Source organism: Bombus pascuorum, chromosome 6, assembly GCF_905332965.1.
Source record: "Bombus pascuorum chromosome 6, iyBomPasc1.1, whole genome shotgun sequence".
In the NCBI taxonomy this organism is placed as follows: Eukaryota; Metazoa; Arthropoda; class Insecta; order Hymenoptera; family Apidae; genus Bombus; species Bombus pascuorum.
The window spans coordinates 12,522,559-12,539,505 of NC_083493.1; the positions used below are offsets into that span (position 1 = coordinate 12,522,559).

General features: G+C 39.5%; 5 protein-coding genes across 6 annotated transcripts; 4 read left to right on the top strand and 1 right to left on the bottom strand.

The window, feature by feature from the left end:
- Positions 1 to 719: 719 nt before the first annotated feature.
- On the bottom strand, positions 720 to 6,901 carry LOC132908387 (uncharacterized). 2 transcript variants are annotated; one of them, XM_060962374.1, is made up of 4 exons: positions 6,761 to 6,901; positions 2,642 to 2,890; positions 2,326 to 2,530; positions 720 to 2,199 (listed from the first exon to the last, which is right to left on the bottom strand). In XM_060962374.1, exons 1-4 carry the CDS (start codon positions 6,858 to 6,860, stop codon positions 1,689 to 1,691), a joined length of 1,065 nt encoding a protein of 354 aa, XP_060818357.1. In that variant the 5' UTR covers positions 6,861 to 6,901; the 3' UTR covers positions 720 to 1,688. The 2 variants fall into 2 exon arrangements, with proteins under 2 accessions (XP_060818357.1, XP_060818358.1); XM_060962375.1 differs by lacking the exon at positions 6,761 to 6,901 and adding an exon at positions 3,593 to 4,405.
- LOC132908375 (mitotic apparatus protein p62) lies at positions 5,798 to 11,277 on the top strand. The gene is made up of 6 exons (XM_060962358.1): positions 5,798 to 6,500; positions 7,590 to 7,678; positions 8,036 to 8,224; positions 8,803 to 8,892; positions 9,406 to 9,574; positions 9,672 to 11,277. Exons 2-6 carry the CDS (start codon positions 7,603 to 7,605, stop codon positions 10,756 to 10,758), a joined length of 1,611 nt encoding a protein of 536 aa, XP_060818341.1. The 5' UTR covers positions 5,798 to 6,500; positions 7,590 to 7,602; the 3' UTR covers positions 10,759 to 11,277.
- Positions 11,278 to 11,749: 472 nt separating this feature from the next.
- On the top strand, positions 11,750 to 12,855 carry LOC132908391 (uncharacterized). Its single transcript, XM_060962381.1, has 3 exons — positions 11,750 to 11,882; positions 12,003 to 12,269; positions 12,343 to 12,855. The coding sequence occupies exons 1-3, from the start codon at positions 11,786 to 11,788 to the stop codon at positions 12,714 to 12,716; spliced, it is 738 nt and encodes a 245-aa protein (XP_060818364.1). The 5' UTR covers positions 11,750 to 11,785; the 3' UTR covers positions 12,717 to 12,855.
- Positions 12,856 to 13,318: 463 nt separating this feature from the next.
- Positions 13,319 to 14,284, top strand: LOC132907939 (nucleolin-like). The gene has a single exon (XM_060961393.1). It carries the CDS (start codon positions 13,319 to 13,321, stop codon positions 13,964 to 13,966), a length of 648 nt encoding a protein of 215 aa, XP_060817376.1. The 3' UTR covers positions 13,967 to 14,284.
- A 1,638-nt stretch (positions 14,285 to 15,922) lies between these two features.
- On the top strand, positions 15,923 to 16,913 carry LOC132908392 (uncharacterized). The gene is made up of 3 exons (XM_060962382.1): positions 15,923 to 16,077; positions 16,203 to 16,454; positions 16,542 to 16,913. The coding sequence occupies exons 1-3, from the start codon at positions 15,981 to 15,983 to the stop codon at positions 16,751 to 16,753; spliced, it is 561 nt and encodes a 186-aa protein (XP_060818365.1). The 5' UTR covers positions 15,923 to 15,980; the 3' UTR covers positions 16,754 to 16,913.
- The last annotated feature ends 34 nt before the right edge of the window (positions 16,914 to 16,947 follow it).

Here is a 16,947-nt window from a genome sequence, read left to right on the forward strand (position 1 = left end):
CTTGAGCTTCAAAGTAATAAACAACGGTTAAAATTAACAAACGAGAAAAGATAAATTGGCACTCTTCAAACGCGATGATAAATCTCAATTTCTAATCTTCATTGTTCATTTTCAATCTTTTACAAATTGCGAAATATTACTTATCTAATATTCAATTAAATTACTCGAGGTCGATAAAACTGAGTGAACAGAAACAACGAGCAGTTTCCTGTCTCGGCAATGTTCCTTCTCATAAAAACATATGTAAATATGCAAATTAACGAACGACTATACATAGCAATCAGCGATAATTCTCAATTAATCGATGTAATTTGTTATCGAAATCCTTTTGTGTTCATTCCTGGACAATTCACATTTGCGGCGTCAAAATTCACTTCATGGAAATCCACAAAGCTGCAATGGCACGTAACATTCCTGAAATCGTGAAATTAACGTGGAAAAATTCATCTTCGATACCGTCACTCTCGTTCTCTTCCTTTCTTAACTAAGAATTTCAGTTAAGTTAAAATTCTTGAACTGAGAATCCATATACGTAGTTGTATCAAGAGCAAATCCACACACACACACACACTATATATATATACATACATACATAATTGGCGAATAATTTTTCTTCTTCTTCGTCTATCTAACAGATCGCCATAAAGTAGTTGCTACTGTAATTGAAAATCCTCACCGCAAGATCGACTTGGGCAAACATAGACAGAATGAGACGAATGTATCGAACCGTTTCTTCTTGGCTTTATTAATTTATCCGTGTCAACGATATTACAGAGAACGATTATAAAAATGTACGTTCGTAATTTCTACCCTGTTGAATGACTGATCCTATACTTGATTCGTACACGAGCTAATATTCCAGCACAATCGATCGAAGACAGTATTTCTACGATTAATCAATCGATGATCTATTAAACTCGCGCGTACGACAAAAATGCCTATCTACTGTGCACGCGTGTTAGGCAGCACGGTTATCTCTTTTATGACAAAAGAATCATATAAAAAATTTTCCATCGCTCGATGACGTGTGTATATCTGTTTTACGATATATGTGTATAGATACAATTGGATGTTGTCACATGGATGATACGAACTACTTGCAGGATATTACTGTTTATTATGTTTTCTACTTACTATGCGGGATCCAAACTAAATAAATAGTTCGCATAATGGAAACGAAATCGCGGCGATCGTAATTGCATTCTCTCGAAAAAGATTCACATATGCGTGTGTTTTGCTTCACCTCTTCCCATTAGTAATTACGGATTATCGTCGTTTATTTCATAAACTCGTCGCGTATCCGGCGATCCTCGCAGAACCGCGAGCGTGTTGTTACCATTAGCGACACTTCGAGTAACAGAGACTTCGCGGAGAGAGGAAATAAGGTGATCACAATCGCGAGAGATCATTCAGACGGAGCTGATCAGAAAGTGGTCAGTCTTCTCGAAATGAACGAACGATATGACCGATTAATCTGGCAGAGTGTGTAGTCGTTCGTTGGTTAGTCGAATTCATCGAGAATCAATAAACAAGCAAGAGGAATAAAGAAATACGACGGAGAAAAGAGGCAACGATAATAACTCTGCCTTAACTCGTCATGAGAATACGATCTACGTGTGAGATAGCCTAAACTCTACGTTTTAATTATAATCCTCGATCGATCGAGTCGAACGAAAAACAAACACGTTTCAAATCTCGTTCACGTGCTGATGAATATTGTATGCCCTTCCGCCTCTTCTCGACTCCTTTGGCACCACGGCCAGGTGTTGCGGCTCGATCTCCATCTGGTCGATCCTTCTATCGTTCGAGCTTTTCTCCGACGAGAATAATTCAGAGGGTTTCGAATAAACGAACGTTGTTTCAGCTCCGTTCGATTGGCCAATCGTAGCTGAACCCTTCAACACGTTGTCTTGCGCACTGAGCAGTTGCTTGAATCGTTCGTCGTTCTTCTCTTCCTGATCCCAATGAACTCGAGCAGACCTGGAAGTTGTGGATGGGATGGCACGTTGGTTGCTTGCTTCTTGATGATTGTTCCTGTTGGTCAGGTTCAGTTTTGGATTCAGATTGAGTCCAAGCCATTGAGAGAAGAGAGCTATCCCTTGTTCCGCGCTAGCTGAAACCGCTGCTATGAATTCCTCCGTGTTCAACGAATCGTCCTCGTCCTCTGTAGTCTCAGTCGCTTCCGTCGTCTCGATAATGCTGCGAGGAAATCCCAGTTACGAGGAATTAACGATAAAAATGTTCGTAGTTGAGCTACGATGGCGGTCGAATACGAATGAAACGACACCTCGTAATTGGATACGCGTTTTCAAAGATCGTACTCACGCAGAGGCTTCGATCTGCCGCACCACCTGATTGAAATTGAAGCATCCCATGTGGTAAGTGGCTTGTGGTGTGCCCAGCAGTGCGGGCTCGATTACCAGGCAACCGTCGTAACCAGCTTCCGCCTGCTTAATCGACGTAAATTTCGCGCATATTTGCGCCAAATCTGACAGAAGGTTCATGCAGGTCGGCCTGTTGGATGCGTCCACTGTAAAATGTCGTAAATGATACTAATTTCTCTTTGAGGCTGCTTAAATATAATAAAAGAATATTCGTCAGATCTAATTGTAGAATAGAAAATAATTCTGTCGGCCTTTACCGATCTTAATGGTAGCATTGTGTACGGGATTGTCGCCGTAGCTAAGGTTCAACGAGATATTCTGCTCCTTCTGCTTGATGTTGATGCACGCCCGACCATCCAAGTCGTCCATCACGAGACCACCACCGATCGCCGTCGTCAGGTTTAGATCGATGCAACACAAACAATTGGAAGTTTGACAAAGACATTGCGATTGCGGCGCGGTTGATCTACCCACGGCGTCCGGAATATCCCAGGAAAGTAGCGTCTCTGTCGTGAGAAAAAATACAAAGGCGCATCAGAGAAACTCGACAAGAGAAATGGGATCGAAACGAAAGTCGTCGATCGAAAGTCGACGAAAAATATCGTCCCCGATTTCCATCCACCAGTCGATATTCTCGAATTTTCTCTCGGCGCGTGTTGACATCATTTCGATTTCTCTACGCTCTACGAGCTGCCGAACCTTCCTCCACCGAAAGGCTTTGTCATTCTCTCCTCGAAACGACGAACAAAGTGCGCGTATCGCAAAGTGTGTCGCGTCACACTCATGCGTCAAAAAGATTCCTCTACCTGCAAACTTTCTCGCGTTACTGGGACAAGTTTCCGACATCTTACGATCCGCGATAGAAGGTAAAACAAGGAACAACGAATTCTTTAATTAAAAAAAAAAAAAAAAGAAAAACAGGAAATAAGCAGTTCTCGATCGAAATAACGAAACGTAAAGCCGATCGAGAGAAATGGCGAACATAGCACGCGCCATCGTGTTAAAAAATGAATTATCGCAGAAGAGGGCCGCGATTGGTATGCGGGCGTCGAACTTTTGTTTACCAGCGCGTCACGAACGTCGGCGTACGTATTTTCAGTCACGAACGTCGAACTTCCGACGTTCGTTGCTTGGAGAATGTCCAATGGATACTGCAAAAAACCGCGAGAAACGTTTCCACGAGAGCGTAACTAATCCGTGTTGCTCACCGAGCAGTCCAGCGGAAGACACCACGACGACGGCGGTGGTCAACAGCACCAGAATCGTGAACCTGACGGCCATCACCAACAACAGTTGTTTCCCAGATATTCGTACAGGGGCGATGAGTGGATTTTCGCGATGAACTATCGCTGGAAACTCGTGGACAGAAACAACCAACTAGCAGCTGTCAAAAGGACTCGCGCGTCGAACAGGCCTGGAGATCCTGCCCAGCAAGGAAGCAGCTTAAATCTGGGCACAAAGCCGGGCGCGGGTCTCGGATCGGTGATCGGCTGGCGGTCGGCACGAAAACTGGCGACAGGATTCGCCACAGCGACGATGAGGTGCCACGCCATTGGCCGAGGTGCGGAGGTAACAACGGGCAAAGAACCTCATCTGGGTGACCGGGTGACCTCCTTCGGCAACCTGGTACCAGGAGAACTTACGCGACTGTCCTCTCTAGCGATGCTCGGTTTGCTCATGGGGGGCATCGACAAAAACCACGGTGCTCTTCTTTTCGTATAGTCAGGATGTCGTTCAGAGCACATCGGTAAAAGCAATCTCTTTTTCCCTGCGTTTCTTTCTTTCAGAATTTTCATCGCCCCAACAGTCCGACGATTTTCCTTCATTCGCTGCGATGCAAATTGTTTCTTCGGATTTAGCAATGGATAAAAGTGAAAATTCCAGATAAAAGTGGCAAAAATCAGATTTTTACCAATGCAATTGAAAAACCAAAATCTGAATAAGGACTTTGGTATCTAGATATTATAAGAATATATTTCTATACACGACAATTCCCCACAAATGCATAAAGATCCACAGTCTAATAATAACGTCTGTTTTCTTTCCTTGCTTCTCTAACCTGGATCGTAACAAGCGTAATGACGGTAATACGAGATTAACGAGACCACGATGACCGTACTTCTCCGAGACGAAGTATTCTTCTTTTTCCCGTAATTATATTTTCATCGGCCATTCCTTTGACTCGTAATATTCCCGGCTTTCCCTTATCGATCGCGCAAATACAGAAATAAATAGATTTGAAACGAAAGGGGAAGGAAAAGCGTACGCATGGTTGGCCGCGGGCAAACAGAATCGTTCCGCTTGGACACTTCGTGAATCGCGCTACATATATATTACGTATATACAACTATTCTATATAATTTATTTCGATGTCGTTATTTTTGCGAACCGAGGAATGCAAGAAGATGAACGGCAGCGAAACGTCTGACGATTTATTAAACGTCCACTCGATACTTAATTTCCTGTTTACAAACTGCAGGCTGCTCCCGATTGGATTATGTTTCCGAAACGAACACCAGCATCCGAACAGATTATCCCTTGACGTTACGTAAAAACTCGTTTCCCTTGATGACCCACATATTCTTGGCGTCGTTCATCTCGTCGCACCTTTTAGAAGCCCAGAGGACCATGGACCCCATTATCTTAAAATACACCAGAGTCGAACGTGTGCATCCCTGACAATAATTATCCAGCCTTCCGCAACGTTTGACAGCCTGAATTCCATTGTGCAGTCTTCATACCGACGAACAAGTATTAACCAAGGTAAACCACTCCTGACCGCTACTTTCTTCGACCCACTAACCGGAGAAAGGCCCCATCTCGACCATCAAAACACGCTTCGGACTGGCCATCTCGGTTGATTTTATCAGCGAACGTTTGTCATCGTTTATGATACTTGAAAAATGTCATGAGATCAACTTGATGGTTCGTGACTTTGCCAGGATAAATCTTCTGGCTGAATGGGTAAATCTTGGGTAAGTAGGTAAAGTCTATAAATAAGAATAAAGGTAAGAGATTCGTAAGGCTAATCAGTTGGATACGAGACCAACGACCAGTTTGAAGGTCGGTGAAAAGGTCCGATAATTGTAACGTGGTAAGAGCGAGTTGCACGCTGGACGAATAAAGAATTTCCGACATGCTCATTGTGGATGCACCGCGATTACCTCGAGACAACGTAACTTTATGGCGATAGAAATTTTTGCGAAGTGGGACTGTCTATTACAGACGTCGTGATCGAGGTTTGTATTATACGTCCAAACATGAAACCTACATAAACGGTTACTGCTATTTGTATTACAATTTAACGCGTTGACTATCGTGAACAGTGACCCAAGATGCTAATTTTCTTTTTTTATTTTTTTTTTTTTTAGGATGATTAAAACGAGATAAACTTCGCTAAAAAATCATAAAACGTTACGGTGCAGTATATTTCTTAAAGAGGAGAAAAAGAGGAAGAGGTAATTCGAACGAACTATCTTCTATCTGTTACAAAAAGCCATTATTGCTTTGGACGAGTAGGTTAATAAGCGTTACATCACGTCGATTCGATGTACCTACATTACGACGCAAATTGGAATTCATTCGAGGATGAGAAACAAGAACTTCCCCTTTCTGATTTCGCGATCTCGCCGTGTTATGAGATGAATCATCGTGGTACCGTTCGAGAGTAAGTCTTTCATCGAAGATGAAAGGTCGCTAGCATTTGGCTCGAACGTACTTGACCCTGGTATCGGTTCAAGGCAAGGCGAAAAGCCGCTTTGATTTTCAACGGTGCAACGAGGAAGATCCGATTTGAGGAACCGATTGGGGGAGATCGCACACGATCGGTATACTATAACCTGGCTGGCAGGGAATCGTTGTCTTATTTACCCAGAGCGAATTAGAATGCTTAATAATCGTAGCCTCGGTCGAGACAGGTGGTGGTGGCTTGACCGACTTTTAAAGAAACCTTGGGGGGAGTTGGGCGGCATCTTCAGTTAGACATTGGCCTCCGCAAGACGAAGAGTCGGAAAAAAGAGCTGAAGGGTGCGACGAAGAGAGACGTCCTTTTCCAACGATCCTCTTGACTTCTATACGAAATTTTCATCTGGTATAAACCTTCTGTCAGTAGCACAGGTCAGTGAGAAATGGTTTTCTAGTTTCGTTAATTTCTTCTTCCTTTTCACCGTGACGCTTTCAGTTTCATCGTTAATAGAATTCGTGTTCTAATCTAATCTGATTCTAATCAATTCTTTATCTCTGATTCTACGCAACGTAGGCTTTTCATTATTCCAATTATACCCCAGACTTTTAACTCGAGCGAAGAAGTTCAATTTTCTGTCACGTTATTAATCGTAGTAACTAAGTCCGGAAGGATCGATGGATCGGACACATACCTACGCGTACCTGATCACCGTTTCTCGTGACGTGACCGCATATTGTTCCGCACAAAGCTGACTGACGCGTGTGCTTCCTGAAGCGTTGTTCAGGTACCATCCGAACGGTGAACTTCTTACAAGAGACGTCTTTGGCCGTGACCGTGATTTAGGTCAACCGGTCGCAGACAAGAAGTTAGCACGCGCCGTGACGAGCCCATTAGTCGAAACAAGAGGAAAAAGTCGTTCCTCCTACGAGTTCGCTGCTCGAAATGATTGGTCCCGTCGGAGGATCAACCGCGCGTTTCACCCTTTGCCGAGCTATCGTTAACGAGCGTGAACACGTGGTCGCATTGTTCACGGATCTCTAACATCCGGTAGTTCTGCGTGACAGCCGACGTTCCGTTAGCTTCCCTCTATTTTGGATCTATATCTGCACAGTTTGGTTTCAGAAACGACGAGAACTTCGTTGATAGACCTTGATACATACGTTTAATAAATAATAATTATTCCGTTTGAAAAGGACAAGGAACAAAGGAACAAAGCTTTGTAAATCGCCAACAGGAAACGGTGTACCTATTGTCCTCGTTAACATTTACTACAATCGCTGGGTAAGAGATAGCGCACCGTTCGTAGCGCGTTGAATACCAATACGTTTTGATTTAAGATCTTCCCTTTGAGCAAAGCCGAGTGACAGCGGTAGGAAAATACGGAGAATGTCAAGTGCATGGCCGACCTTCGCGAGCGTACGATGCAAACGATGAATACTCGCGTCCGTGAATCCTTAAACTTTCTTGATTTAGAAACTTCGTAGGATGTACTCGTGTCATCGTCATACTTTGTTTTACAGGACAAGAGCGAAGATGCGGCTGTCGATGGTGGTCGAGTTGTTACTGATCGTGCTTCTGATCGCGTTCGCCGCTTACGGCAGAGTGATCGGTAATGATTTTCAAGAGTTTCCACATTATTAACGTCAATTCTTGTAATAGCCTGGTAATTTCACGTGACTGTCGGCTTCCTTGCTTGTAGAAAGGAAACGTTTATTGAAGGATTGAAGTTAATAAGAGATATAATTTCGAAGGATGAAGTCACTTCTTTTAGAGGTCTAATGAACGTAACTTCAAAATTCTGTTCGAAAATTACATGTTCCTACGTAACACGGTATATCCTTTCTAAAACGTAAAATTACTCACGGTAGAAAATAAATTCGGAAAATTTATTTGCTTCAATTTTCTCCCTTTTCCTGAAAAAGGCAAACGTACGTGTATATACGTGATGAAATTATCAATTCCATAGAGCGCGATGAGAAAGCAGAAGATAGAGCGATTAGGGATGTGAGCGGTTCTAAACAGAGTAACGTCGGTATATCGACGTTATCGTTGAAACAGGCAACCGACAATGTGAACAGATATTGCACTTGCAATGAGAACATATGCAATTGCTGCAGAGACTTCCATATACCGCTGGTGCAATTACAAGGACCAGGTAAGCGATGTGTAATTTAATTGAACGTAATAGAACGCGGCCGTTAGAAAGGATAGCAATAAAGGAAACGGGACGATAAACAAATGCCGCGCTATTAGATCCTTCATAGACTATTCGGTCAAACATCGTTGTATGTAATTAAACGCGAGCATGTATACAAAATGTCCAAGACTGATTCTAGTTATCGAGACGATAAAAAAAACGTCTGTACGGAAACCTCAATGTTTATTTTTGAAGTTACGAACTGTTGAATCGCTACTATAATGTAATAAAAAAAATTTTAATATTGTCAATATCGCGAAAATGGAAATTTTGCCACACTCGGTGTTGTACGATGTTCGTACGACGCTTAATAGAAAATTTATTGGACGATTTTTTGGACGAATCGCAGCATAACATATTGGGTTGGCAACTTGCTGAAATCGACTTAGATAAGGGTGAATTTCTCTGTACACGGGATTGTATAGCTAAATATTAAAAAATGTTACTAAAACGCCTCGCTTATCCGCGATAGTACATAATTAGATGATATTCCGTATACTTGTTAAAGACTTGAACAAGAATATCGTCCATTTCAGGATGTGCATCATTGCAATACCTGCAAGGGGATAATTTGGCGGTGCAACTTAGCTTCGGCGATAACATTCTAACAAGCACAATCGTAAATGGTAAGTACTTGCGTCGCTCATATATTTCAGAGTCTGGAGATAACGTCACAAGCGCTACACAATGTCACGGATTTATCTCTATTTGAAAGCTCGTGGCACAGCCAGAAAAGTTATTTGCCTGAAAAGTGTGTTAATCGTTTAGCAAAACGATGCGAAAAGTCTGCCGGAATTCAGGAAATGCGTCGAGACTTTCACGACTAACGTGTACGCGCTGCACTTTTAAGAGGCGAGTGCGCTTTATCGGTTCGAAAAATGTTTACAGAAAAATTGAAAAACTGTGTTAAAAAGTCGATATCTCCTCTGTGTTTGTTCGCTGTGAAACGAATGCTACGTCAGAAATAAAGTATTCATAACGTATAAACATCACTCGATCGACTTGCGTCGCGATCGTTCGAGGAGAAAGTGCGGCATACATTAAACGCATAAGGAAACACGTTCCCTAAACGATTTCTATGATTACTATGACGATCTATAATGATTTGATATAACGCTTTATACGTTATGGGGTTTTAGGAAAGAATCCAAAGCCCGTATGCGTCCCGTTACCTGGAGGGTTTACGAAATTCTGTGGAAGAATTTATTCCATTAAACGGGATGCTAAAAATCACTTCAAAGCCTGCCTTGGACTGGAATTACAATCAGCGACAGAACTCGAGGCTAGTTTACGCGTTAGCTGCTTTAGGTAATGACATTTATTTCTTAATAATATTTATTAATCGATAATATTTTTACGAGTCATACAGAAAGAATAAAATGTTTACGCAATTGCCATGTCATAGATTTGGCCCTGACGGTCTAAAGTTACGCCCAGCAGAACCACTTCCGGTAGTCGAAGCTGAGGTCGCGGAAGAAGACGACGATGACGATTTCTTTGGCCTAGGTTCGGACGATGACGACGAAGACGATGATGCCGAGAATAATGCACCGTTGGCTAACTCCGTACCAAATTCTTCCGCGGAAGAAGACGAGGAAGAAGACGACGACGAAGATGTTCTTGGATTCGGAGCTCTATTAGATATTATAACTGGCGAAGATGAGACCACAACGAAGAAACCAAAAGTAACCACGCCTCCACCTCTTCTCCACTTTACGATTCCAATTCTAAATAAGCCGACATCGTCGCCAGTAGATTCTAACGTCGCAAGTAACGTTGCCACTAACGATTCCGAAGAAGACAACGAGTATAATCAAGAATCCTCGAACATCAGCGGAGAAGGCAATATCGAAATAAATGACGAATCTGCAGCCACCGATACGACGGGTAGCGAAGCCGAAGAGATTGTTACACAGGTTTCGAATAAGATAGCTTCCTATACGAAGCCGGATAAAACACCGATTAAGAAATTCACAGCGGTTGATACGAGTACGAAAAAGCCAAGCATCACGAGCTCCAGTATCAACGCAATCGAAAATGAAACGAACAAGAAGAAGAAACCCTTGAGGAAACCGATCAAGGGCGAAGAAGACGACGATGACGATATTTTAGGAGATAGTCTGGACGATGATGACGACGATGAGGATGAAGAGATTTTAAACGACGACGACGATGATAACGAGAAGGATAGCGAGGCAGAGGAGGACGAAGATGAGAAGGTTGACGGAAGTGAACACGAGAATCACGAGGACGAAGACGAGAAAGGCGAGATTGAAGATTTAGATGACGACGACGACGAAGAAGATGCGGTGATCAGCGCGTTGGTTTATGACGAAAAAGAGAATGGAAAGAAGAAGGGCAAAGTGAAGAAACATCACCAGTCTTCCGAAGCTTACGACGATGACTCGGATTATGAATTAGGCTTGACCGGACTTCTGGCAAGAAGCAGGCATTCGAGAGGCAGTCGTCAGAGCAAAGAGATGAGATTCTAAGTCTTATATTCTATACACGTTCTATGCACGTATAGAATAATCAAAAGAAACCGTGACACGGTAGTTTTCCAAATAGATCAATCGATTATCGGCGAAGATTAAGTCCAAAGTTTAACTAACCGTTCAAGATTGGACTCCTTTGTTAAATCGAAGAATATATCGTTGACTATGTTAATAAGTATGGAGACTGATAGCTTCTTCCTTTTTTTTTTATAAGAATCATTCTATTATTTAACTAACTACTAGTAGATAACAACATATGTATAATATTTTTTGTAAAAAGCTTTTCTGCTAATGTTATTCAGACATCATGATAATAGACATGATAGAGTTGTACGTATTAAAATGTAACTTTTATAAAAAGTCGCCATATAAATCTGTGCAAATAATTTAATGTTATTTAAGACAATAATTAATGTAATTTATGTACGATTATATAATTAATTTATTGAATCTGTAATTAAACATATATTAAACTTATATCTGCATTAAATAAACTTATATCAGCTTATATACGAACAGTATGTACTTCTTGCATGAAAAGATTGTTCATAATCTTTTTGGGGGATTTGAATGATTTCCAGCTTTTTGTTACTTTTACATATGCAGGTCACATACGTTTTTCTAGTACAGTTATATAATTTTGAATACATCAATCGAAGCAGCTCGTTATTTTCTATAAAAAGTAGAAACTTATTTACGTTGACAAATTGTATGTCAGTTACACATCAATTTTAATCATTATCCCTAAATAAACTTTCCATTCGGCAAGTAATTAATAAATAATTCGAGGTATAAATTATAATCAAATAACCTTTGTGTATATTTCAATATCTGTGAGTGGGTCAAACGCTTTATCAGTAGAGATCGACAGCGCTCTACACAGAGCTACAGAAGTCACGCGTGAATTTCGTATAGTCGATGAGCACGAAACGGTATATAAACACGGTATTCCATTCCAATCGATCTCATTTTGTGGGTTTAACCGATCGGCAACACACCTTTCTCTTCTTTCTTTACCAAAATCATGTTCAAATTGTTCAGCGTTTTTGTGACACTCTTCCTGGTACAGACAGCCTGGAGTTCCACGTCTCACGATAAAAGCATTAAAGCTCTTCAAAAAGGTAACCTATACTTTTTACGATAATCAAAGAGTTAAAAAGAATTTCATTCGGAAACGGATGGTAATTTTAGGCACTTGGCTCGTTTCGTGAAAAAATTTTATACTGATTATATTTACATAGTTTTAGCCAATTCAGTGACGTACTATGACCCGAATACCGGAACTGAGCTAAACGCAGAGATAACCCATTTAAAACAGAATAATTCGATTGCTACAAAGATATATCAACGTTCGCTATGCCACTGTGAGGAGAGCAGTTGTAACTGTTGCGTCGGTATTCGTTTCCTTGGTTTTAATGGCCCAGTGTGTATTAGAATTACAATTAACGAAGACAGTAAAGCCGTCATAACCGCAAACGGAAAAACAATATTAACACATTACTTTAGAGGTAAGAATTTTATTTTATTTTCTTTCTGTATATTTATCGTACTGTGCTTTCTCACGATATATTTTAATTGTAGCGCATTCACGCCCGATATGTGTTGGTTTTTTCAACCATATAAATATTTGCGGTAAATTCGACTTTTATTATGTTAATGACCATTTGCGATCTTGTACGAGCATCAGTCTTCAGTTTCTCTTCCTTACATTTTCGGGATTCCAATTTCCATGCGTTCAAATTGGCGATGACGGGATCTCTATGGCGAGTCTCGCACTGTTACTGAATCAGACTGTCCCAGAGTCAGAGCAACAAGTAACCAACTCGGAAATATACGACGAAGTAGATTTCGAACAGCAGGATCTGGAAGTTTATGACAATCACATGTCAATGTTGACTCCCGAGCAAGAGGCACAAATCGGACAATTAAAATTGCGATCACTAGGAACGAATTAATATCTGTTTAAAATTACATAGTTATTATTAACTAAAAAGTAGCGGTAATTTTATTCCTTAATTTAAAGATTAATTTCTAGTACCTATTGTTACCTTATTATTATAACGTACAGTGTATAATAAAGTTGAACCAAGTCTGTATGGCCATACCTGTTATCTTTTCTTTCTATTTGTACAGAGACAATATATCGAATAAAATGCGAATATTTCCAAGTATCCAAAAATCACTAAACATCTCATCAAAGCCTTAGACTGAATTTAGAATGAGCGGCAGAACTCGAAGCTAGTTTATGCGTTAAGCTGTGTTACGTCGGGTGACTCTTTACGTAACCCAGAATCCATCCCTCGGTCGAAGCAGCTATTAGTTGTGCAAATATAATTAGTCGAACCGCAATAATCCTTAACCGTTATAAAATATATTTAAGTCGAGACGTTCTTTATTGTTATTGCTCCATCAGGTAAAAAATGGGAAGGTTGAGTTTTTCCCACGTCCAACGGTCATTTCCACACGCAAGCGACCAGTGGTGGAGCGACCAACACCCAGCAACGTTGTCACTAATAATTCCAAAGAAGACAACGGGTATAATCAAGAATCCTCGAAGATGAGAGAAGAAAACAGTATCGAAACAATTAATAAGTCTGCAGTCACCGATGCGACGGTTAACGAAGCCGAAGAAATCGTTAAAAAGGTCTTCAATAAGATAGAGTCCTATGCGAAGCCGGATAAAACACCGACCGAGAAATTCACAACGTCGGATACGAATACGGGGAAGCCTGGCATCGCGAGCTCCAGCATCAACGAAATCGAAAATGAGAGGAGTAAAAAGAAGAAACCCTTGAGGAAACCGATCAAGGGCGAAGAAGACGACGATGACGATATTTTAGGAGATAGTCTGGACGACGATGATGATGACGACGATGAAGATGAAGAGATTTTAAACGACGACGACGATGATGACGAGAAGGATAACGAGGCAGAGGAGGACGAAGATGAGAAGGTTGACGGAAGTGAACACGAGAAAGGCGAGATTGAGGATTTAGATGACGACGACGGCGAAGAAGATGCGGTGATCAGCGCGTTGGTTTATGACGAAAAAGAGAATGGAAAGAAGATGGGCAAAGTGAAGAAACATCACCAGACTTCCGAAGCTTACGACGATGACTCGGATTACGAATTAGGCTTGACCGGACTTCTGGCAAGAAGCAGGCATTCGAGAGGCAGTCGTCAGAGCAAAGAGACGAGATTCTAAGTCTTATATTCTATACACGTTCTATGCACGTATAGAATAATCGAAAGAAACCATGACACGGTAGTTTTTCAAATAGATCAATCGATTATCGGCGAAGATTAAGTCCAAAGTTTTAGTAACCGTTCAAGATTGGACTCCTTTGTTAAATCGAAGAATATATCGTTGACTATGTTAAGAAGTATGGAGACTGATAGCTTCTTCTATTCTTTGATAAGAATCATTCTATTATTTAACTAACTACTAGTAGATAACAACATATGTATAATATTTTTTGTAAAAAGCTTTTCTGCTAATGTTATTCAGACATCATGATAATAGATATGACTTCTATAAAAAGTCGCCATACAAATCTGTGCAAATAATTTAATACTATGTAAGACAGTAATTAATGTAATTTATGTACGGACATATAATCAATTTATTGAATCTGTAATTAAACATACCCCCTTATTAAACTTATATCTGCATTAAATAAACTTACATCGGCTTATATACGAACAGTATGTACTTCTTGCATGAAAAGATTGTTCATGGGGAATTTGAATGATTTCCAGCTTTTTGTTACTTTTATCACATAATTATATGCAAGTCACATACGTTTTTCTAATGCAGTTATGTAATTTTGAATACATCAATCGAAGCAGCTCGTTATTTTCTACAAAAAGTAGAAACTTATTTACGTAGACAAATATTATATCAATTACGCATCAATTTTAATCATTATCCTTAAATAAACTTTCTATTCGGCAAGTAATTAATAAATAATTCGAAGTATAAATTACTTTTACCGCGCTTTTGACAGGAAATAGGCACTCGAGGAGCAATCACAGCAAAGAAACGAGATTTTGAAGTCTTGTATTCATGCTCGTCCCGTTTTGTATACGTTTAGAATAATGAAACAATCGAGGGACGGTAGTTTCCGAAATTGATCAGTCGAATGTTTAGCTAGATCTGTTGTTCAAGATTGTTAGGTCTCTTTATTAACTCGACTTATCATTGTTAACTATTTTAAAAAGTGGCAAATCTGATAATTTCTTCTGTTATCATAAACCACTTTATTTCTTAAGTAATTAATAATTTTGAAAAGTTGCTAATAGATAACAATAATTCAAAACTTGTTGAAAGAACTCACGTACAAAGATTATTAATGGATTTTTTACGTTGAGAATGTAAATGATTAGCAAAGTAATGTATATCTGTGTTTGTTTGATAAATATGTTGGATCTGTAATTAAACGTACTAAATAAACATTTATCCTTTTTTATCCGATTTTAATATGTAAATATAATCTTAAAATAAAGTAAATTACTTACTGTATGAAAAAGTATCTCAGATAAGATTTCATTTTTTTCGTCATTTTTTTTTTTCATTTTTATCGTTAATCTTTTTGTAGGTTGTACATAAAAGTCATATGAATGTCACATACGTTTTTTTTTAATACAATTGTATAATTTTGATTGCAGTAATAGATGCAGCTCGTTATTTTCTACGAAAATGTACGAATCTACTTATGTTGACAATCACTTCTGTAGTTATCTTTTAATTTTAATTTTTTTCTCCAAATGATTTTTTTGTTCAGCAATTAATTAACGATGTAGTTTGCAATAACAGACAAAAGTCAGATAATCTGTACATCGTAATGTCTACATATAGAGATATTTATAGCATAATATACACTATAAGGTATAATATAAGCATAGTATGTATACATATACTATACTATATATACTATATATATATACTATATATATATATATATATATATATATATATATATATATACAACATGACATATATTTATATATGTATTATCTGCAAGTCCTCCAAATGATCTATCAATCGCGATAAGCGATACTTAACAGATACTTTTTATACGTGCGTTTGTAAATATCACGCACTGATTTCATCTAATCGATGTGCACAAAACGGTATATAAATATGGCATTCAACTCAGAGCGGTCACATTTTGTGAAATCGTAATACACCTTGCTTCTCTTCTTTCTTCGTCAAAATCATGTTCAAATTGTTGAACGTCTTTGTGGCACTCCTCCTGGTACAGGCTGCTTGGAGCGCTACGTCTCAGGATGAAGATATTGAAACTTCTCAAGAAGGTAACAAATAATTTTTATGAAAATCAAAGGGTTAGAAAGAATTTAATTCAGAAGTAGATAGTAATTTTAAGCAGTTGGTTCGCTTCATAGGATAATTTTATATCGAATCGATTAAATTTTCACAGTCCAGTCCGACTTAGTGTCGTACTATGATCCGTACACCGGAACTGAACTGGACGTACACACGAGCGATTCCATTCTTGCAATGATACAGGAACGTTCTCTATGTCAAAGTCAACCGAACGCTTATGCCTGTTGCGTTGGTGTTCATATCAAAAGTATGAAAGCATCATTATGTGCAAAACTTGTCAACGGCAACGACCCTAAGATTGAGATAACAGCAAACGGAAAAACAATCTTCTCGCATTCCGCGAAGGGTAAGTATTTTTATTCCTGTTTCTCATTCCTCTATCCTTTGTATATCAAACGGTAATTTCTCATTATATATTTCACAATTGTTGTAGCGAACTTGCCTGAAATGTGTGGTAACCTGTTCGAAGGAGTAAAAGTATGCGAACAAACACAAGTGTCTGCTAGTAACGATGGTTTACGGGTTTGCTCGAACATCAGACTTAAATACGCTATGCTCTTTAAGAGTCACATAAAAATCCCATGCTTTAACATTAACAAACATGGAATCTCCGTGGGGAGCTTCGCACTGTTAGAGAATCAGTAATGTATGACGAATTATGGCAACTACATTCCAACGTTAACTTCCGAGCATGAGACACAAATTGGTCAATTTTATTCGTTGATTTAAAGATTAATTTGTAGTACTTATTGTTACCTTATCAGTATAACGTATAATAAAGTTGAATGGATTCTGCATGATCATACCTGTTATCGTTTCTTACTATTTATACCAAGCCA